General features: G+C 42.0%; 1 protein-coding gene across 2 annotated transcripts in view; it reads right to left on the reverse strand.

Moving 5' to 3' along the window:
* Positions 1-24,580, reverse strand: part of Nadk2 (NAD kinase 2, mitochondrial) — a 45,237-nt gene that overhangs the window by 12,249 nt on the left and 8,408 nt on the right. For both annotated transcript variants that reach the window (XM_052743156.1, XM_052743155.1), the window contains exons 2-7: positions 17,348-17,436; positions 16,438-16,526; positions 14,277-14,358; positions 8,910-8,993; positions 7,411-7,547; positions 1,203-1,281 (exon numbers count right to left, since the gene is read on the reverse strand). In XM_052743156.1, coding sequence (XP_052599116.1) covers positions 1,203-1,281; positions 7,411-7,547; positions 8,910-8,993; positions 14,277-14,358; positions 16,438-16,526; positions 17,348-17,436 — 560 coding nt within the window. The remainder of the gene's footprint in view (positions 1-1,202; positions 1,282-7,410; positions 7,548-8,909; positions 8,994-14,276; positions 14,359-16,437; positions 16,527-17,347; positions 17,437-24,580) is intronic.

A 24,580-nucleotide genomic window follows, 5' to 3' on the forward strand; every position in this document is an offset into this window, starting at 1 on the left:
GTGTATGTGTGTGTGCGTGCATGCACTACTGGGAGCGAAACCTAGAGATTCACACATGCTGGGAAAGCACTCTGCCACTGAGATGCATCTCCAGCCCTTAATAAAGACATTAACCTTGAACTGACACATTTGCGTTTGGGTTACATTAAACACTGAACAACAACTATGTAGCAAGATCAAAACCACCTTATCTGAAGCTTACACAGCAAACAAGGGGCAGACATAAAATAAGGGGTGTCCTGCAACCAATCGGCTCAGACTGGTCCAAAGTATTAGTACCCCAAATGACAAAACTGAGGTGAGACGAAGGAGTTATTATTAATTTTATAAGCAGAAAGGCACAACAGCAAAATGCAGTGTGATTCATAACTGGATCCTGCACAAAAAGTAGTAAATAAGCAAATCAGCTTTAAAGGCACTAATAATTGGAGACATTCTCCTCCACTTGTGTATCTGTGTATGTTTATGAGTATGAGGCAGAAGGGGAGAGAAATGTATGTGTAAGAGTGTGTGAGAATGTGTATGTGTGAGAGAGACATGTGTGTCAGAATGTGTATGTGTGTGAGAATGTGTGAGAGATGTGTGTGAGACATATGTATATGTCAGAGAGAGAGAGGATATGTGTATGTGTGTTGTGTGTGAGAGAGGTTTTTACTACGCTGTGAGGCGGGAGGGAGAGGGAAGGGTAGATAGAGGGTGGGAGAGAGCTAAGAGGAGGGATAGGTTTTTCACGATGCTGCCTAAGCCAGGGCCTCAAGCTCCTGAGCTTTCAACTGTCAGAGGCCTCCCAAGCAGCTGGAGTATAGGAATGCGCTACTACACTCACTTTCAGAAGAGAAATTTTAATACAGACTACTTAAAAAATGTTATCACCTGCAAATGTATGCCGAGTACCTCAGTCTCCTAAGCCTTCAGGATAAGCGGTAGTGCAGTAAGGACTCTGAGGAACTGTGAATGTGGAGGTTCACAAACTTTTTCCTCACAGAATAGTCTACTTCCTTAGTATCCGCATATGTGACGGCTTTGAAAATAATTTTATTAAATAACAATTTCTCTTATATACTACTATATAGTATTACAATATATGCTATATACTATTATATTACTACTTCTATAAGCCAGGTTGTAGAAACTAGATGAAACTATCAAAAGAAGTACTGGAACACTGAATTCCGCATTCCCAATCACAATCGTCAAGGTACCTGGATGACAGACTCTCCCCAATGAAGACTTCATTCAGTGCTCTCACTGGCAAAAGCTGAGGTCCAGAAGCCTCGGAGCCTGCAGGAGAAGATGAGAGATCAGAGAGTTCCTTGAAGTTCAGAACTACTAAAATAAACAGCTCCGAAAACTCCAGAGTTTGAAAAGCATTGGATTCTTTAATACAACGAACACCAAAGCATCTTAAACTGTTCATAAGTTAAGGCCTGAAGTCACCTAATCTCTACCAACAAATCAAAGTTCTGTCTCTCTAGCTGTAACCCTTGAAGTCGTGTTTTAAGTGTTACAATATTAACAGAATTTTATCTGGAAAGAACTAGAGGAGGAACTGACCACACTCATAGAAAAGCACCACTTTGGATTTAGGGCACAAGTTCCTTGCATGGTTCATACTGGAACCAACCCAGATAGATCTAGCAATGTCAGAGCTGCACCTACAAAGTCTCACTCACATGACTGTGCCAACATGAGCCGCACAGGGACAGTGACAACAGACAATGCAGGGTGGACGAGGGAAAGCCCACGCAGCCTCAACCCTACACAAAGAACTATAGGCTGTAGCACAAATCTTAAAGGGTCTTGTTAATAAAAAAACTCCGGAGCCAGATATGGGGTGAACGCTGAAAGATCAAAGAAAAAGAACAAACCACATCCAACCTCACCTCGCCAGTTTCTCAGCTGATCTTGTTTCCTCAAACTGGAAGCCTCTGTGTCCTCATCCGAATGGAACTCAGCTGAACTGCTGCTAAAAGCTAAAAGCTTAACAAACTTAGTTCCTGAACCTCATGCCTTATATACCTTTCTGCTTCCTGCCATCACTTCCTGGGATTAAAGGCATGAGTCACCATGCCTGGCAGTTTCCAGGGTGGCTTTGAACTCAGAGATCTGGATGGATCTCTGCCTCCAGAATGCTAGGATTAAACATGTGTGTGCCACCATTTTCTGGCCTCTATGTCTCTCTAGTGGCTGTTCTGTTCTCTGACCCCAGATAAGTTTATGAGGGTACACAATATATTGGGGGACACAATATCACCACAATAGGCAACTAAGGAACACTGAGAGCCAAGAAATAGTCTTCGCCAGGGAAGAGAACAACAACTGGTTGGCTAATACCAAATGGTTTGCCCTGAAAACACACGTTAGTAACATTATACAGTCAGGTTTAGAAATGCACATGTGTGTATATGCATATATATATACACGCATGTAACAACCATTAATGAAAAATGAGGCCATGTATTTGAAAGAGAACAAGGAGGGGTATAAGTGGGAGTTTGGAGGAAAGAAAAGGGAAGGGAAAAATGTTCCAATCTTTAAAAAAAAAAACAAGTTAAAAAAAAGAATGAAAGAAAACAGCACTTTTTTTTAAATGAGAAAAATCTCAAAAATGTTTTTAGAAATGAAAATATCAGAAAGACATTAGCACATCTTCCTTCCACATCTTTTGTTTAATCTGTACCATTCAACTAAGTGTTCTCCATCAGTACAGTAGTATCGGAGGATTAAACTTGACCTTGTCACTTTAAAGAATTCCTTCCCCTTTCTGCCGTTGGTCAATTTTCAGCTGGAAATGCCATCCCCATGCCCATGTCATCAGCAGCACTGGAAGTCAAGCGTCTCCCACGGGGAAGCAGTGTGGGAAAAGTGTACTTGTCTCCTCCTTCTACACTTTCTCCTAAGTCAACACTTAGCCAGTGCATCCCAGCTACGGCAGCAGCCTCCAGGCTCTGGTTATCCCCGCCATGCAGAGTTCCCAGCCTTCACCTGTTCCGTGACATCAAACCAGGGGTGGGTCATACGCCAACACAAATGATCTGACAGTGCACCTATCACTGAGAAAAAGTAGGTCAGAAAAGACACTGTACTTCTGTCTTGCTATGTATACCTGTCTGTCTCTGTTTCTGTCTCGTCTGTCTGTCTCTCTGTCTTTCTCTCTGCCAGCCCTGCAGTCACCACTCCAGGTTAAGGCTGGAAATGAAGCCTTCTGCTAACCATCACATGAGAACCAGCAAGTGAATTCTCCAGTTCCAGGCACACCTTCCAGTACTGTGGTTCAACTTGACAGCTTGACTGCCACCTCCTGAAGAACCCTAACCTAGAACTCACAGTTAAGATGTTTCTGGATTCTGAGCTTCGCACCCTGTGAGCTTATAATGATGCTAAAGATTGGAGTAATTTGTTGCATAGGATAGAGATCTAACTCACATTAGACACTGAATACACTGATGAGCCAAATGTCACCAACATGACCTCCGACTTCTGACCTGCTTATTACAAAAGTCTACGTACATGTCGAATATGGTATTTTTCTCATTCCTTCTGGATTTTAACCTCCTAAAGGGACTGAACTATTCTTTCAGCTATACAGCGTTCCTGTTACAGTCCCAAACGTTCTCTGAGCAGCTGCTGTTTGCTGGCTTTGTCAGCTCAACATAAAGAACCTGACATGCCCATGCATCGCAGGAATGCAGGGACACACCACCACACCTGGCCAAAGGCCATATTCCAAAGATTCTGTGTTTAACTAAATTTTATTGCATTCGAGGCCATAATTCAGTTTAACTTGATATTATCCCAATTTGCTTCAAGACAATCTCATATTGACAGATACATAATGCTAAAAATTTATTGTTTAGACTATTTTCCTTAAATTAAGTAATTATTAATGCAATTGTTTACATCTTCATCCCCATGGATTCTCCACAAATGTTCAACAGATATTATTAGTACATGTGAACTCCAGTCATCACGCAGTTTTCCTTTATATGGACTTAACTTCTACCTGTGTCTATCTTCCTCTTCACACCATGTGGTTTTTGGAATTTGTTCAGGTTCTTATGGGGGTGGGGGAGGGGGACAGGGTCTCTCTTTTATATAGTTCTGGCTCTCCTGGGACTCACTTTGCAGACCACACTGGCCTCAAACCCAAACTCAGAGAGATCGACCTGCCTCTGTCTCCCACACACTGGAATTAAAGACACCTGCTACTACACTCAGCTTCATATCACATTTTTAAATATCTGTGCTAGTTGAATTTTTGTAAAGTAAATTAAAATTTCTTTAATCATATGCTTTTATTTTTCATGCTAAATGACTACCAACTTTTAAGCACTTAAAAACTACCCACTAATAATTTGCTTATATATAAAGATATTATGTATTTATATAAAGATACATTGTATATAAAGATATATAGTATATCTAGATACAAAAATATGAACTGAGTATCAATTAACAATGAATTAACAATTCAACACAATCAATTACAAAGTCATTAATTGACACAGACAAATGTTAAAACTAGTGGCAGAGACTGCTATGGTGTGTAATTCTCTCATATCACCTTATTACCAGACTATCTAACTGATATAATTAAAATTTAAAAAGGAAAAACAAATCAACCCACCTTCCCCTTTGAAGGGACACTGGTAATAAAATATATATATATATATATATATATATATATATATATATATATATATATATATATATATATATATATATATATATATCAAGAAACCTAGGCAAGGATGGGTCACACTACATAAGGCAAAAATGTCATTGGTTCAAAGCTGCATGATTTCTTTTGAGTTCAAAGATGTAAAGTCTTGTCCTACACTGAAAATCGAAATTATCAAATGTCCGTATAATCTCAAACCTATTCCTGTATTCAAAAACCCAAGTGTGACTTTTCTAAGCAGTGTTTCCAGCTGACACACAGAGAACTGAAGTTAGACATCCAGCACACAGCTTGAAAGGGCTCTCAATTTCCTCTGAAATACATCTATTAAAAATAAACTCTGGCCGGGCGGTGGTGGCGCACGCCTTTAATCCCAGCACTTGGGAGGCAGAGCCAGGCGGATCTCTGTGAGTTCAAGGCCAGCCTGGGCTACCAAGTGAGTCCCAGGAAAGGCGCAAAGCTACACAGAGAAACCCTGTCTCGAAAAACCAAAAAAACAAAAACAAAAACAAAAAAAAAAAACAAAAAAAATAAAATAAAATAAACTCTAATCAAAACCCTCTAAAACAGTCCCTTGACACAGCGAATACCATGCTGTCAATCCTAACAGTGACAGCTGTAGAGTTACAGTGACATCAGCGTCTGATGCTGCTACTGACAAACCGGAACCATCCTGATTCCAGATCCTGCACACACAGGATCTGTCCATCAGTGATCTATCCCACCCTCCTGCAAGTCCTACTCCCATGCTTCTGACACACGTTGGGTTTGGGGATTTACTATCACTACTTACACTGAAGATTTCTGAGTTCTTTCAATTCACATGATTGCCTAAAATTTTGAGACGTTTTCTTGGATTACTGCGGGGTGTTTACCCACCAACCCCACAGTTCCCCACAGTTTTCTTGAGTGAGAGTAGCAAGAAATATCAGACAGAAGAATTTAGATTGTGGAGATAAAGGGATAGAAAATACAGGATAGCCTCAAGAGGGCCTGGAACCTATTCCAAAGGGCCCTGACTGTCTCTGCCCCAGGGTATTTATAGAAATGCCAAGGGGTGGAGCAAAAGACCTCCCCCAGCACAGCCAAGTGCAGACCATCTCAGACACCTGCACTCAGGCCCGTGGTCCAATCATCCTCTATGCGGACCTGCTGGGTAAAGCCACGAGGAACCCGAGAACGGGCTCCCACAGATAACTTTACTTCAGCCACTTTTTGTCACTTCCCCAGCACTGTCTGTCATCAGATGTTCATCCTGGATACTGAGCTGCAACTCCTGGAGTGTGAACAACTCATTTCTAGGGATGGTCTCTGTATGGCTTTCTACATCTCTCAGAAGACGGAACTACTGATGAAAAGAAGGGATTCGGCATCTTTTGAAGATGTGGTGCTTTCCATGGTGTGGTGTGCCTGCAAGTGTGTATGTAGCTCGAGTGTGTGTGAGAAGGTGTGTGTGCGGGTGCAAGCGCACACGTGAACACGCACACGTGACCAGGCCTGTGGAGGCCCCAAGTTTGAGTGCAGGAGCTCCCTTGGTCTCTCTCCACTTTACTGACTGAGGTGAGATCTGGCAAGTGAAGTTGGAGCTCGCGGATCACAGACAGTCTCGCTTGTAAGCTTGTGCCAGCAACCCTGCCTCTGCCTCTGAGTGCCGGGATCCGAGGGGCTGTCACGCGGGCTCTGGGGATCCAGACGCCAGTCCTGACACTCGAACATAAGTACTTCATCCAGTGGGCCATCTTCCCAGCCCAGGAGAAGCTTCTTTTAGTGAAGGATAAAATAAAATTTCTAAGCTATGATAATTAAATCTTACTTAATAATGAATAGAGATTTTCAAAACTAGTAATAGGAATTCATGTATACATAACTCCTCAAAAGATTTATGAAAGCAAATGATTTTTTTAAGGGAAAGGGAATCTTTCCAATGTGACATGAAATCAGACCTTAGAAACATGCTAAAATAACAAAGCTATCTGTCACCAAGACACAGCAGAAAGGAGGTGCAGTGGTGGGGGGGCGGGGGTTAAGACGCTATACCAAGTTTACCCAGAAAATTTTCAAAGAGAAGAAAAGAATCTTTTTATAATAGTCCATGGATATTTCTATTGTGGTTTTTTTTTTTTTTTGTTCCACGTAAGTTTTAGAGTTACTGTTTTCTTATTGTTTTCAATAAGAAAATACGACACAATAAAAATCCATAAATTAGAGCGAAGCTGAATATTCACTTTAACCCTCAGACAGAACAGCTGCAAATTACCATCTGCCAGGATTCTCCTTAAAAATGCTTTGAATAGAAATCTCAAAGCTGAATGCAAAATTTTCCAACAAGAAAGGTTTTAATCAACCATGACAATAAACAGAGTAAGAGAGTGAATCACACACTTAACTACAGACACACATACTTACGAGCTCTCCCTCAGGTCAGCTCATTTGGTCTCTCCTGCTTCCTTCTGACTTGTCAAAGGTCTTTCCCTAAGAGTCAACTGTCCTGCCGGGCATTAAATAATCCATCCCTAATCAACTACTTTTCAAACCTGTCCTGGAGACAATTCATCTGGAAACATGTTCTACTCAGATTCTAATTATAACAACAAGAAAAACTTAAGCCAGCAAAATGTACTTTTTTAAGAGTTACTAGTGGCACTAAAAGCAAATTAAATGTAAACTGTTGCTTCAAAAACCTAGAAGTTAAATAGTGCCCACCCAAGGCTAATGTCCAGTCCACCTACTTCCGTCATCAGCTCTTTTGACGTTAAAGGCTCTGCTGTGCTGATTGAAACTCAGCTGCTGTTCATGAAGGTCCACAGGAATGGGGTTTATGCCAGTCCCTTCCAGATATAACCTGATACGCTGCCTCCATAGCCACCTGAAAGTGAAGAAAGGGAATGTACAGTAAAATCAAACACACTGAAGTAAGGGTTAGACATTGCAATAACCCCAGCAAATCAAAAATGCATGAGAAGCTAATTATAGGTTGAGCATGGTGGCATATCTATGTCTCTAACACCAGCCCTGGGGAGGTTGAGGTGAGTTCCAGGCCAGCCTAGTCTACAAGACTAGTTCCAAGACAGCTAGACCTATATAGAGAGACCCTGCCAAAAAGGGGGATAAAACATTTTAAAAATTAATTATTCCATGAATAAATTATAGCACACACTCCTGAGGCCCACGGGTCCCTAACAAAAGACATGTGTGGATGTTTACTTCTCTTTCCAGTTGTTGGTAATGTCTAATAAGCTTATATAAAATCTACAAGGTAATCTAAATTAAAATCTTAATAATAAACCATTAAATCCATAAAAGCTGGACATCAGCATGCATTTGCTCAGCAAAATCTATCACAGAAGGCAAACAGTACCCGACTAAGGTAAATGTATTAGATGAACATCCCCTAAAATTTCAAAATGGTGATTCATTTTGCTGTTGTTTTGGGGTTTGTTGTTGTTGTTGTTGTTGTTTGAGACAAAGTTTCTCTGTGTAGCCCTGGCTGTCCTGGAACTCACTCTGTAGACCAGGCTGGACTCAAACACAGAGATCCACCTGTCTCTGCCTCCCAAACGCTGGGATTTAAAGGCGTGCGCCACCACTGCCAAGCAATGGTGATTGTTTTTACACAATAGGAAAAGAGATTAAGAAATGGCAAGCATGAGTTACTTACTACATCTAAAGACATAAATGATAATTCAAAACGTGGGTCCCCATGCTTTCATAACAAGCACTCCCACCCACTGATCCATCTCTCCAGCTCTGAGAAATACGTTTTTAAAAATCTCATCCCACTGCTTAAAAAGCACTTCATAGATAAGACAAAGATACTAAGAAGTACATCTTGGTTGGATTAAACATATAAGCATCCATTCATTATGAGTTAAAAGAACAAATATAAAACTGATTCTTCAATTTTACCGAACAGCTTGAACTATCTTTCTACCAAATGCCAAGAACATGTATTAGTGATAAGACTTTAAATAAAGTAGAGTAACTTCACTCTGGCTGAAGGAGTAAAATCTTCATTTGCAATTCTAGGCCGAGTAACACTTGTCACGTTTTCTCTATGTTCTAACTGGACTAGGAGAAGGTAGGAGAGATCTACAACTGACTCCTTGAATTTCTTACCGCTACTTTTGAAACAACGAAGTACCCCAGTTTATCTGCTTGTCCTCTTTTTGAGAGCATCAGCAGCACAGATTTATTACAGAATCAAATCCGAAGAATAAGAACTTCCTACCTGAACTCACCACGAGAGAACTTCTGTAAGGCTTCAGGGAAGGAATGTGTGTATCGAACAGGCAGACATAAATGACCTTCAGACCTGCGATGTCAAGGGATGTTCGGGTGGAATAAAGGGTGGAGGAAAATGGGGAAAGGAGAAAAAATTCAGAGCATCACTAAACTATAAAAATTAGAGACCAATTTTTCTAAATTTCAACCCTATACTTCATTTCTGCCACAAACTGTCTGTACTTTCAATAACAACAAGACCTAACAAATGATAGTCTACAACCAGCTTTAACAAAACAGAATTACACCTATGTTTCCACACTATGATGAAACCAATAATAGCAAAATTCTTCTACCAATCACCCTGCCAATTTACCCAGTGGTAGAGTGGGATCCTTCCCCATACCTCTAAATTACTTAACCATTAACTTTAGGGTTATTTCTAAAACTGTCATGAGCACCAACCACACAAGGTCATTCTAAAGAATCAAACTGTGAAATCAAGATGTGAAAGCATTTTGAATCACTTAAGTTATCCTTAAGCAAAAGAACTGAGAAAGCTTATCCCAAAATAACCTTTCACTCACTCAAAATATATTAAAGCTGAACTTCAAGGAATTCACAGATTGACGCGGAAGACAACTTAAAATGAGGACTTGCAAAGCTGGGGAGATGGCTCTGTGGTTAAGAATATGTACTGCTCTTCCAGAGGACCAGAGTTCAGCTCCCAGCACCCATGCCAGATGGCTCACAACCATCTGTATTCTAGTTCCGGGGCACCTAACAGACACCTTCTTTTCCTGATTCTGATGGTCGTAAACTCACATGACTATATCCCACACAGACACATACACATAATTAAAAATAAAATCTATAAAACAAACAAACAACTGAAAATTACCAAGAGGAAGATTCCTTTTAAGCAGCCACAGGACACTGACAAGATATGACTCCTAATGATAGCCAGACATTTTCATTATCCTCATTCCTGTGGTGCTCTAGTCTTGACGCAAAGGCTGAGCAGACCTCACCAAAAAGAAGTCTTGATAAGAAACTAATATATTATAAAATGTAAATTAATGAGTAGAAAAAGAAGTTTTTGCAAAGTACAATTAAGCAACGTCTCCATCTACAGAGGTCAATAACAGATAGACCCTCATTTTTTAAATTTTTTGTTATTGTTTGTTATCACAGACTGCTTACAGGTCTGGGTGCTGAGACTGTAAGCCTGGACCACTTGAACTACATCTATCCTCTAGGCTTCTAAAATTTGTGTATCCACTAATACTTTACACAATGTTTACTATATAAAAGGTAACACAGTCATTTGATGGAAAACATCTCCTTAGATGAAGTGCAAGTCTAAACTACTGTCCACAGAAGGTTACACTCTCTCATGAGGTCATATACTCAGACACCAGCTTGGGCTCCAGGTATCTGAAGGCCTGACTTAGGCTACTTGATATATTAAGGTTGCTTCAGGCAGGCAAGCTAGTGCCAGCTACAAGCAGGAGGTCTCAGTTCCTCTGATGTGAGCCTTCCTTCATAGGGGTAACTACACTGATGTCAGTATCGTGGTAACTGACCAGTTAATAAGCAATCCAACACAGAAGCTGCAATACATCATTTAGAACATGGCTTAGAATTTTCAGTGTCACACCAGTTCACTGGCCTCACTGGCCAGCCCTGACTGAAAAAGGAGAGCAAGATGGAAGCCACACAGAGTGGAAATATTAGGATACTAATGAAGGCTGACTACTATGACATTCAAAGCTAATTATTTACCAGGCTCAGTAGAGTGAGTGTGGAAGACAGAAGAGACCAACTAAATAATATTTTTAATTCAGATTGAGTCCATGTGAGCTAGCCATCTTAAAGCTAATGTTTCGGACCAAAGGAAACCCTCAAATGCCTGCAGCCCCAGATGACCTTTGACTTCATGACAAGGTATTAATAAATACAGCTTTCCCTTTTCTCTATTTTCTATTTAGAAGAATAGATTTTTAAGAGTTCTTTGTTTTGTCTCCTTGCCTCCATAGGCAAATCTAAGGCCTCCAAATGTGACAGGCTTATGACTTAAAGCCAGCTTTTCAAAGAAAATACAATTCAACCATAAAATCGTTCAAGTTAACAATCTCTTATGGCAATGATATAAAAACAGGCTATTAAGAACTGCTAAAACCTACATGCATCAACACTGAAGAGAATCAAAGGTTAATTACTAAACTAATGATCTTACTTTCTTAATCTCAGAGAACATTAATTCAGGTAGGTTGAAGGCCTAGGCCTGCTCCCTAAGATCATTTAATTACATTCATTCTTCACATGTTTCCTGAATCCTGTGTATAAACTATGTTAATGTTAGAGAAACTGAAACTCGAGGTCCTATACTGAAAAGAATTAACTGTGTAACAGCTGAGTCAGGCAGAAAAGACAGGAAGAGGTTAGTTACATGCAGTCTGTGCAGGGAGTTGGGAGACCAGCTGAGGCCACTGAGGCTTGACTACGAACTACAGTAGTATATTCTGACACTCCATCTTGAGGGAACAGCCACGGGTAAGCTTGGCCCGAGCACAAGCGCACTCTTGGCAGCAGAATACAAAAAGCATGAAAATAGCACAGGCCTTCTGGAGAGCTCCCTCACTCCTTCCAACCATCTACTATCTCCTATGTCAACAAAGGCTCTGGCCAGAGCCAACGCTCGCCTGGGTCAGTTTCCAACCAAGGTGTGAACAGATGCTCACATGGTTAGCGTTCACTCTGAGCCTCTTCGGAAGATTCTGGGCTGCTCCGGGAAGTTTAAATCCACACATGCACTTTTTTCAACTGCAGACTACACAGTGCCTGTGACTACGTTACAGATGAAACCAGAAGCGCAGAGAAGCAGCAGATGGCAAAAGAATGTGTATCTTAGCTAAGGGCTTTGCAAAGCACCCTGGAGATCACAGGGGAACTGAAAAAGATTTTAATTAAGGAGCAACTATAATCAGACGTGCACTTTAGAAAAGGACCAGGAGTGATGTGTGAATGTCCCCCATGGGCTTCTATGTTTGAACTCGTGGTTACTAAAGTATTTTCCACAACAGCCTATGAAGAAGGCCTGAGCTATGTTTAGCGGCAGTGAAAATCGTAAGAGATGGACTCAACTGTGTCTTCTAGACATGGCAGGTTCTGGACAAAGCCTGTGCATGATCGAGTCAGTCTATCTGGCATGGAGTGAGAGGGGTCCATGAGCCCTAGGTCTAACCCAAGAGCTATGGAGAGCTGACAGCTTCTAGGAAAAGCTGAGTCGGTTGTCTATTAGTGTGTGGCTCCTGGTGGGTCAGCCACACTCCAGTGGATAGCCCCATACCCAGAACTATATGGGCAGCACATACTGAAGTCAACGGGTTAAAAAAAAAAAAAAAAGGTCAGATTGTTGAAGGGGTGAGGGAGGTGAAGGTGGATCTGGAAGGAGCTGAGGAGAATATGAAAAAAATTCACAGTATTAAAACTGTCAAAGGATTTTAAAAAATTTTTTGAGAGGAAGAATCAAAGGCAGAATTCCAAGAATTTACTCACAGTTTGATGAGAAAATAAGAAAGTAGTCACAACTGCATCACAGATAATGGTTCCATTAACCAAAAATGACGCAGAAGAGAAAAGCAATGACCACCTGTAGACAAGCTGCTTTTTTAATACATCTGACAAAAAGCCAATTTGCTAGAACAGCATGAAAAACAAGGAATGAAAATATCAGGAAATTAGAAAAGAAAACAGGAACCAGCAAATAATGAAGTCTTGTGGTTCATGAAGGTGACCATCTGTGGACCATTTCCTAAGATAAAGGATCTAAGTGTTAAAACTTTAAAAAAAAAATTCAAGGAAAGGTAGCGTGAGTTGGCTGGGCTTATCACAGTTAAGAACTAGACTTACTCGGTGGCGTGGGGCGGCACTGTAAGGCTTTGAGACCGTATGAAGCATCACTGACTGCAGTGGACGTGTTAAGGATAAGGACGGAAGCAGGGGATGTTCTAGACAATGAAAGACAAAAGGACCCAGAATACAATCTATGAAAACAGCATTATAGAACAGTGACCAAAAATAAGTCCCTTTAAAGAAATAGAAATCACAGAGGTAGAAAGACAAGAATCTTATAAATGATATGCTTAAAACCCCCAAACCCAGAAAGACAGAAATTACAGTGTCTGCTGGGTTCAGGATGTCTCTTAAACAGTGTATCAGTGAACCTGTTGAGGACAGATCCAGAAAAGGCTCGAAAGTTCAGAGCTGGGGAGTGAGGATACAGGCTATGTCTGGGGGCTCAAGAGAACCGAAAGGGCAGTAACCAAGATGCAGAGCGGCAGGAAAGGCCTAGGCCTGGCTGGGGGAGACTGCAGGCTGAGAGGGGTCAGAGGGAACGGAACCCGTGACAGAAGGAGATCTCCTCCCTTCATCTCCTCTGTGAACATGGGAGGGCCCACTCGAGCGAGAATAGGATGCAGGAGTATACAAAAGTGAGCAGGCCCTCCTGAGTGGAGGGACGGGGAGTGGGGTGAGATGGGAAGGCTCAGTGGAAAGATCTCCGTGAGCGGCCAAGACTCTACGCTGGAAGTGTCAGCAAGCCCAAGTTTCTAAGATTTTCTTTTCTAGGTGATTTTTTTCAAGCCTAATATAGGAATAAATAGGATGACAGACAGGTGGATCTAGAATTGAGCAGAAAGGTAATTATTTAAAAATATTTATGCAGCCATCAAAGAAATAAATGAAATGAAGAAAAATAGAGGGGACCTGAACACCAAATACTAAAGGGCAGATCTGCAAGGGGATAAGACTGGTATTAAGGTACGAGAGTGTGTTCCTAGAAATGAGACTGTGGAGGTGGGAAAAATCCAGACGAATTTTATAAAGTCCAGTAATGGTCATGGCTCTAAGTGGCTGGAGTAAAAAAGAGAGTAGGCATCTGTAAAGTTGGGAAAGAAAAACAAAAGCTTTCAGACAAATGAAACCAATGCAGAACCTCCACCCAGCCCTGACTGACCACACACGTAAATGACAACTATAGGAAGGGTAGACAGGAATCAGTTATCCAAGGGTCTCGGCAATCAATCACTCGATCGACCGCCCATTTCATCACTAAATTGGTTTTGGAACATGTTCTGATGCTCATGGTACCAGGAACAAAGATAACTCTAACATCATGTACTATGGCAAAATCCCTGAAGCAACAGAGCCCCACATCATGACTACACAGAGACAATAAAGAATAGATTCCAAAGTTTAAGATTCATCAAAAACAGGCAACACACAAAACAAGGCAGAAATAGCTGCATGTAGGATATTTAAAAAAATCAGTTCCACAAACCAGACACAGAATAAACATGTTCTCGCTTACCGTTCCGGATCAGTGTTGACCCCAATGACAGGTTTAAGTCTGTCCAAAACTTTACTCGCTGCCAGAAGCATCGTGCCATCACCTGACAGAGGGTGAGACAACCAGACTTGTCTTGTAAAGCAGTTTTAACATCATTTTGAAAACAGTAGTTTTAACAACCACACCCTCCTAGCTGACTGACACAGCTTCCCTTCCCCTCCACCTACTCCATCTTTGGACTGTCCTGAGCTGCTGTACTCTGCCACACCTACGCTGAGCCGGGCCTGCTGTCCTGGGCTGGGCCTGCTGTCCTGGGCTGTGCTAGGCCTGCTGTACAGGGCTGGGCTTGCTGTACTGGGCTGGGTCTGCTGTACTGGGCTGTGCTAGGCCTGCTGTCCTGGGCTGGGCCTGCTGTACTGGGCTGTGCTGGGCCTGCTGTACTGGGCTGGGCCCGCTGCACTGGGCTGGGACTGTTGTTCTGTGCTGGGCCTGCTGTACTGGGCTGGGCCTGCTGTCCTGGGCTGGGCCTGCTGTACTGGGCTGTGCTGGGCCTGCTGTACTGGGCTGGGCCCGCTGCACTGGGCTGGGACTGTTGTTCTGTGCTGGGCCTGCTGTACTGGGCTGGGCCTGCTGTACTGGGCTGTGCTGGGCCTGCTGCACTGTGCTGGGCCTGCTGTACTGGGCTGGGCCTGCTGCACTGGGTTGGGCTGGGCCTGCTGTACTAGGCTGGGCTGGGCCTGCTGTACTCGGCTGGACCTGCTGTACTGGGCTGTGCTGGGCCTGCTGTATTGTGCTGGGCTGGGCTTGCTGTACTGGGCTGTGCTGGGCTGTGCTGGGCCTGCTGTACTAGGCTGGGCTGGGCCTGCTGTACTGGGCTGGGCCTGCTGTACTGGGCTGTGCTGGGCCTGCTGTACTGGGCTGGGCCTGCTGCTCTGGGCTGGGACTGTTGTTCTGTGCTGGGCCTGCTGTACTGGGCTGGGCTGGGCCTGCTGTACTAGGCTGTGCTGGGCCTGCTGTACTGGGCTGGACCTGCTGTACTGGGCTGGGCTGGGCCTGCTGTACTAGGCTGGGCCTGCTGTACTGTGCTGTGCTGGGCCTGCTGCACTGTGCTGGGCCTGCTGCACTGTGCTGGGCCTGCTGCACTGTGCTGGGCCTGCTGCACTGTGCTGGGCCTGCTGCACTGTGCTGGGCCTGCTGCACTGTGCTGGGCCTGCTGTACTGTGCTGGGCCTGCTGTACTAGGCTGGGCCTGCTGCACTGTGCTGTGCTGGGCCTGCTGTACTGTGCTGGGTCTGCTGCACTGTGCTGTGCTGGGCCTGCTGCACTGTGCTGGGCCTGCTGCACTGTGCTGGGCCTGCTGTACTGTGCTGGGCCTGCTGTACTGTGCTGTGCTGGGCCTGCTGCACTGTGCTGGGCCTGCTGTACTGGGCTGTGCTGGGCCTGCTGTACTGGGCTGGGCCTGCTGTACTGGGCTGGGCCTGCTGTACTGGGTTGGGCCTGCTGTACTTACTGTGTTGTGCCTGTTGCACTGAAACAGGATTTCAACAGTGCCAAGACTAGCCAAAAAAAAGTGTTCCCATTAGAGGGCTGTCCTGCACATTAAGGTGCCTGGCAGAATTTCTCCCCTCAACAACACATTAAATGACAATAATATGACCCAACTAGACATCATTGCTCTAATCCCAAACATCATCTTCCCTGACCTATAAAACAGGTCCAGCGATTTATGACATTTTAGTGAAAACATATCCAACTTTAATATAGTCTCTCCAACAACTACTTTTGATTTAAAGCTCGATAAAGTGGCCACTAATAACAAAAATCAAGAAAAAGTACATGTTGCTGTACTGGGGCCAAATAATGAAAACCTCAATAAATTATCACAATTGGCTCTTTATTAAGATTGTCATAATTAAACCAAAATACACTTAACAAATCATCTTTTGAATCTGAAGGTAAGACCTGTAAATCTACACTAAAGAACACACAGAGAACCTCACAACATCAAGAATTATAAATTAACTAATAATAAAGAAAAACATGCAACAACAAAAAACAAAACAAACAAAAACCCCATCTGGCAGGACTTGGAAGGATTCAAAAGTGCTAACTCCAGGTATCTGGAGATGACGCTCACGGACGAGATCCCACATCCCAGCACCTGGTCTCTGGGGAGCAGTTACCTCCTGCCGCTATGACAGCATCTGCCCATCCAACAGCTTCTTCATTGTACTCCCTCCGCTTGACTAGACGAACCTCAATCCCTTCATCCCTAGGATAAGAAGAAGTTGCATACGTTTTCCACTGGTGACATATCTAAGACACGGACATTTTCTAAGAGGCAGATTTTTACCAAAAAAAAAAAAAGTAAAATCTTTGATGTAGAAACCAATTTAGGTGTAGCTTGTAAAGTTAGCCGATACAGCCAATTAACTATGCCAGGGCAGGAAGCAAATGCATGAAAGTTGACAACCAGATCTCCATGTGCCTTAAAACACATTTTAAAATCACTAACAGTAATACTGATTGATCAGAACTTTACTTTCCTGTTTCTGATGCTGAAATTTAATGTAAAAATGTTTTATATTCATTACATAAAACTTATACATTCATTATAAAACCAAACAGCTATTGCCTGAAATTCAACCAATATGGAGTGGCAGGGACTGAAAGTACTTGGTGATTAGCATGTTCTTAGATTCCTCGTTTATAGTCACTTAAACTTACTCAGCTGCAAACTGAAGATTCTCCAGTGGTCATTTTTAGACACAAGGAATGCTTTAATGAACACTCATATCTATTACTCTGTTCCAAGAAATAAAACTTTACACACAGAGAGGAAGTCTGCTGTGAACTTAATCTAACTGTGAAATGGAACTTCTCTAGTAGACGGACTTACTGAAAATAATCTGAATTTTAAGAGGAAAATAAAAATTTCCTTAGAAAATGATGAAGTTGGGTCTTTGAACCTCAATATAATTTTCTGGAAATGTGACAGACTTTACTAAAATTCTAAGAATTAGCTGCTAGTACAAAATACGATCAGAATCCTGACTACAAAACACCACCTAAGACACCATCCCACAGACTTACCGTAAACTATCAACTATATGTTCTACATTTTTGGTGTGAATATGATGTCGTTCAAGTAGTCCACTGTAGCTGGAGCCTTTCAGTGCAAGCTATCAGAACAAAAGAAATGCCATTTTACATCAAATATTATATATAATACAATGTCATTTAAAAGCTCTATGTAAAATAAAAATTTTAAAGGCACATTTTAATAACTGCCTATGAAACCTACCAGTTCAAATTCAACTAAAGGCCAGATTTCAGAAAATCATAATCTGATTTTAGTATCAAATACAGCATTAGGTTTTGTGAAGCATGCAGTCAACAGTTTCCAAGAGGCACAGTCTATGTAACTTTTTAATGCCTTTACCAGATTACACGTGGCTATCTGAAGACCAAAGACAAACTATCACTATTATAGGCAGTTAGCTGACCTTTGGTCCACTTGGGTTTGCTGATCCTGTGTTCACATTTGGACCCTATTTGGAATTTGCCCTGTGTCATCTAAACAAAGGGCTGGGGAGGTCTCTGAGAAAGGGTAACTTTCAAATATATAGAACTATAATCTTCAAGCACTATTCTTTCTAGGTGATTCGAGTAATATTTTATATTTATCTTACCATTAATACTCTACTTGAAAGATTGGATAACCTAAAAAGTAAGATGTAAAATATGTGTCCAATATAAAATCATAAATATATTATTATCATTACTTACTAAATTGCAGATTAAAACTAACTTCTAAAAAAATAATTTGGTATTTATTTTACTTTGGGGAATGGCTGAGTCAGGGTCTCTGCGTGTAGCAGAGGTTGGCCTCAAATTTACACTCTTTCCTCAGCCTACCAAGTATCTGTATCAGCAGTATGTGATCTTTAGATGCCTGGCTTACGTCTTACTTTTTTGAAAAGAATACTTATTTATTTTTGACAACTGTATTTTGCTTTTTTGAAAGATTACAAATATAACACTAATGTGGATGGCATTTTTTAAATAAAATAAAACCAAATATCTTATTTCTTAGGAATGATTACTGCTAATATTTTGATGCCTGCCTTCCAGGTCTTCTCTTTACAAATACTGGGTTAAGAGTTCCTTAACGTACTTTTTTCCACTTCTACCATTTAAAGAGAACTGTATGGGTCCCAAAAGAGAGAGTGAAGGAAAACATCTGGTTATTGTGAAAATTAATAAATGGATGCCAGATTACACCAGACAGTCGTATAAGTTGAATTGCTTGCTGTCCATTAGAATCACTGAATTCCGGCCAAATCGGCAGTGACCACAGTGGAAAGCAGAAAACCCTTCACTTGACCTTAACCAAATGAACACAGACCAAGTTTGTTTCTGATTAAGGACAAGCACAGCACTCACCTTTAGATTACTGTCCTTCATTACTCAGACCTAAAACTTCCTATCAACCACCTCCTAAGGAGTATAACCAAAACAGCCTTTCTTCTCCATGCTACCCTGCTCCGTGACTTTAAAAGAAATCTGTATATTGATGCTAAGGATTCCCAACTGCTATCCCAAGCTCTAAAGTTTGGACTCAGCATAAATTGGTCTATGAGTCTGGCCAATGCCTTTCTTTAGATGGCTAACAGGCATCTATCTATCTTTTAATGTTCAATACCAAGCCCTTCATTTTCCACTCTAAGGACTCCCCATCTACAGCTTAAGTGAAGGCTAGAGTCACACTTGAGACCACCTCTCCTTATCCCCATAGCCAACTGCTAAATCATAGACGCCATCAATGCACATCCTTACGCTCATCACTACCACAATATAGACAAGTGCACACGCCTCTCCTCAGCTCCTGGGCCTACAGTCTACTCCGCACACAGACACCCAATCACTTTAACACATCGGCGATCGGCTATGAGCACCCTAGTAACTCTCTCCACACTCTTTTCCTTGCACTTTCTAGAATGCTCTCCCTCCTGAAGCCCAACCCTGGCTCTTCTCAGCCTTGAAGTACAAAGACAGCTTAACCACTAACACAGCCAAGGCCCTGGCATACTTATCGCTCACAAAACAAAAAGATGCAAAACCAATTACTTTTGGGGGATGGGGCAAAACACTCTATTCCAAAGTCTGTTAGTTGCCTCCATTGAATTTGCTACACTTAAAATTACTATGAGTGTATTAAAAAACAACACCCTGTTCCTGTCCCTTTCCTAGACTATAATTAACACAAGAGCAGTGATATTCTCCTGCTCACCAGTGTACTCTCAGCATATGGTTACTGGAAAAGTTATTTGTTGAGTGAATTCATTCATTCATTCATTCATTCAGTCAGTCAGTCAGTCATGTTTTGGCCTGGGGGTAGGTGGGTGCTGGGGATGCCCGTCTCAGAAAAGAACCAAGAGTGCATAAGCAGATGAAAACCTGAGTACAGCTTGCCTCCCAGGCAATCTCTGAGACCTGGTCAGGACTGAGGAGAGGCCAAGAAGTGGAGGAAATATATTATTTTGTTACAGTAATGCCACACATGATTTCACCTAAGGAGTGAACACTTCACAAAGCTAGAAACTACGATTTTAAAAACGTAATGTGCCCAAGTATTTGAGTACCCAGCTACTGTTTACTTAAATATTAGTTGAGTTCAATCAAATGCATTAAATGGAAACTATAAATAGCCCAGGATGACGACAACTATTCTGAATGTACAATAAATCTTTCAGAATTATGTCATCAAATTTATCATTTCTCACTTGCCAGAAACAAAACTTAAGGGAAGTTGGCCCCCAGACTTTAATAACCTGCCCAAATATTGTATCTTCTGCTCCCTCTTTTGGTTGGACTTGATGAACATACACCCTGGAACAAGAGACATAAACAGGCTGAGACTTTTGTTCTTACTTCCTGGTTCTCAGCAAGCCGCAGGAAATGAAGCTGAAGATTAGCAACGGAGCAGAAATGTCTTTATCTCAAATTTCTCCGTGTGAAAACACTCTCTCTACGTTAGGGTCAGCATTTACCTAGAAGGCACTGCTGTAGTATTTTGACACACGAGCTGTAGTAGCTGGTAGAGGAGCTGGGCTTACTAACAAGGGCTAAGCGGATAAGCGGCGAAACAGTCTGGGAAACACTTTAGAAACAACTAGCCAGGCGGTGGTGGCACACGCCTTTAATCCCAGCACTCGGGAGGCAGAGCCAGGCGGATCTCTGTGCGTTCGAGGCCAGCCTGGGCTACAGAGTGAGCTCCAGGAAAGGCGCAAAGCTACACAGAGAAACCCTGTCTCGAAAAACCAGAAAAAAAAGAAAAGAAAAAAAAAACAACTAGACTACTCTGAACCACCACGTAAATAGCGCTGAAGCTAGCGCAAAACACAAACTATGGTGGAATGGATAGCTATCTCCCTGAAAACAGCAGCTTCCAACACCTAAAAAGCTCACCTTCATCAAAAAATACCAAGTACAAATGAATTCCTGTAAAATGGCTTACAATTAAAAAGTTAGAGAAATTCAGAATATATCCTCAACTTTGCAGCGTCCCATATTACATATTCAGAAATACATTCATTTATAGTATTTTTCAAAAATGTCAATGATTTCCATTAAAGAGATAAATAAAATGATTATTCAAGTTAGAAAAAGTAGAAGAATCTAAAAAAATATATAAATAAATCTGTATACAGAATATCTCATTATAAGCGATACAGTTTCTTCTACAAAAATCACCAAAACCCAACACCCCTTCTCTTACCGCCATTAACACACACAGAGGTATGAAAGAACAGAAACTGAGAACAGATCTGCCACAATTTACAGAGGCTTTAATTATGAAATTTCCTAAATGGCTTTCAGCACTTTTACATTATTACTAATTTTTTAACTTGGCTTAAATTAAACTCATTACAATTACAAATTTTAAAAACTTGTTTTACCAGTTAAGTGTTATTATTTTGGACTCTTTCATTTCCAGGAAAGGTCAATAAAGTGTTCTTAGCACATATGAAATACACAATCTTGCAAGATAATGCAAGTTTGCTATGTAAACTCACTAGACATAATTCAATCATCCTTTCATACACATAACTCGATGACTTGCTAGTACTCAAAACTGCCTGGAAAAGATGTGTGTGCACCTTTTCAGTGGCTACAAAATCAGCTGCTGGCCTCTCGGGCTCCGGCCTGCAGCATCAACTCCGGAAGGCTGATCCTGGGTTCTAGCAACTTTACCTCACAGATGCTCCCTTCCCTCCATCACAGCTGCCTTGGCCAGTGTTCATTCTGTTCACTCTGTTTACAGCCTCCCTTTAGTCGCTATCGTTAAGGCTCCATCTTCGGCTCTCCCCTCTGCTCTCCCTTCGCTGCCCTGAGTTACTTTCAGTCCCAGGACCTGGCCTCCCGAGTGTGAGGTAGTAACTGAAACCTGTCCTGTCAGCTCTAACTTCTTTTGATTCATAGACTTTAATTTTCAAATGTCTCCCTTAGCACCCCACCCAGTTCTAGTTCTCACCCCACAGTATCGAGCAATTGCATGGTTCCACTCTCATACATGCTCTGGGAATCACATACCTGTTAATAAAGGCATCGTTTCTTCAGTCAACTGAAAACACCCAGCCGCCACCCTCGGGTCTCTCACATTCTAGCTCCACAGCCAGTCAGCCAGCTTATATACTGCTGTGTATATGCTTTTTCCAAACTATGTCATGTATGGAATTCCACAATACCATCTTCAGCTCTGGACCACATCAACTCTTACAGAGATGAATGCAAAGGCTTGCCTCTGGATTTTTCTAGACTAATCCCTTCAAAGTCTGATAAATTCCCATCTCAAACCTAATCATCAAGACCAGAGACGTCGTCTTCATCCTAGTCCCCAAATACTCAAACAAGATCAAAACCCCATCCTCCTCACTCACTCACTCTGAAGATAGCCAGGCCTACAACTGGATTCCACTGCCGAAGAGTCTCGAAAGCATTTAGCAGAGGATGAGGACTCTTAGAGTTACAGTTAACATTCGCTTGTCTCGCCCAGCCTACCTGTCTGACCACAACTGCTATACATTAAAGTCAGCTAGAACAAACAGCCAGCATTTCAATTAAACAGAAAATACCATGCATTCTATTAAACTGGGTTAAACTGTTTTCTGTCGCATTTCATTCCAGTTAGTACTGAGTCACAATGTGAAGCTTCTGACTGAGTCACAAAGCCTCAGCTTCTGCTGCTGTAAGACAAACTTCATTCTTTGCTCTCTTCACACACGCAAACCCTTCCATCCTTCAACACTTAGTAACACCCTAGAAATAAAAGGGGTCATTTGACTCCTACCATACCGGTAAAAATGTGAAAGCTGCTAAGTGCTGGTGACAATTTGTAGGTCGGGGAATTCATTCAATGCTTATGAAAAACTTATTTTTACTTAGAACTGTCCTTAACAGCACGAAAACCGGGGCTAGCCAGACGGCTACACAAGCCAAGACACCTGTCACTCAAGCCTGGTGGCTAGAGTTCCATCCCCGGAACACGTGAAAAGGTGGAGGGAGAGAACTGCACAAAGCTGTCCTCTGACCCCCACCTACACACTGTGACATGTGCACCCACACACAAACCACGTGTGCACAGACACGTGGTACACACAATAATCATCACATTTTCAAAGACAAAACAGAACAACTGCATACAATCTGTAGTTACCCCCAAAGAGGAATGCTACATAGCAGCAGTCATTTGTATCAAGATAGATAACTTCTAAAAACAACTGTAAATATATGCAAATTTGTAAAGCCCAGGCACATACTCTCAACCCTGTATCATTACTGTAACTTTTAAGGATGTATAAAATTTTATATCTATTTGTGGAGAGCCATACCAACATAAAACCATCTGCACAGCTGGGCAGTGGTGGTGCACGTCTTTAGTCCCAGCACTTGGGAGGCAGAGGCTGGTAGATTTCACTGAGTTCGAGGCCAGCCTGGTCTATAAATCGAGTTCCAGGACAGCCAGGATTGTTACTCAGAGAAACCCTGTCTCAAAGAACAAACAAACAAACAAACAAAAATCTACGTGGTAATGGTGGTTTGAAGGCCTAACACTTTCAAACAAATAGCGATCACCCTTGGAACGCTGGGAGGAGAAGAGACTAGCTAGGTGGGTAGGGCTATACTTCTAATAATTACCATTCTTTCCTTTTTTTTTTGGTTTTTCGAGACAGGGTTTCTCTGTGTAGCTTTGCGCCTTTCTTAGAACTCACTTGGTAGCCCAGGCTGGCCTCGAACTCACAAAGATCCACCAGCCTCTGCCTCCCAAGTGCTGGAATTAAAGGCGTGCGCCATTCTTACTAAACCAAACCTAAAGCAGGGCAGGGAAAGCTCTTTTGGGAAAGTACTTGCTTACCTGAGGACCTGACTCAGTCCCAAGCACCTGAGTAAAAATTTGAGCGTGCTGGCCCTCACTTAGGATCCCAGAGCTGGGAGGCAGAGAATGAGGACCCCCAAGGGCTTACCACCACCACCCAGTATAACCTAATGGGCAAGCTCAAGCCAATGAGAGTCCTCCTCTGAGAAGGAGCTAGAGTATTTTCTGAGGTTAATCCCCAACATTATCTTCTGGCCTGACTCTTCATGTGTGCAGGAGACACATGGGTACATCCATTTAAAAAGTTCTAAAGCAAATACGGAAAAAAAAATGTATCTGCTAAGTCCAGGTAGTTAAATACACAAATTATCTTGCTACTGTGAAACTTTTCTACAGGCTTGAAATATTTCGTAACTGAAGATCGTAACACTAAACACATCACTAAAAAATTTTATTTAAAAGTTGTAAAATAAAAAGAAAAAAATCACGGGTCTTTGACCTCCTTTATCTCTATACTTCCTAATTATCCTCCTCCTTTTCTGTATGCTAATGGACTACTTTATCTACAGAGTTAGAATACCATGAAACAGATCTCCTCCAAACACTGGAAACTTTCTTTTGGTCCCTGGTTCAGCAGATGGCCTGGTAAATAGCTACTTAACAAACCTTATCGGGCTGGTGGGATGGCTCAGGGTGAGGGCAGCTGACTCTGCCTGATGACCTGAGGTTGCTACCCTGGACCCACATGATGGAAGGAGAGAACCACCTCTCCCAATTGTCCTGGGACCTCTAGACCTTCACCATATCGCTAAGTAAATAATATATGCAGAAAACAAAAAAAAAAAAAGGTAATGAGAAAACAAAATAAGTCAACTGAAAAACCCTTTCTGGATACTGATGACACTGTGTAATTACACTGTAGCAAGTTTTTATTTAAACAGTGGTTA

The sequence above is a fragment of the Peromyscus californicus genome, unplaced genomic scaffold (genome assembly GCF_007827085.1).
Source record: "Peromyscus californicus insignis strain IS unplaced genomic scaffold, ASM782708v3 Scaffold_18__1_contigs__length_77618521, whole genome shotgun sequence".
Classification (NCBI taxonomy): Eukaryota; Metazoa; Chordata; class Mammalia; order Rodentia; family Cricetidae; genus Peromyscus; species Peromyscus californicus.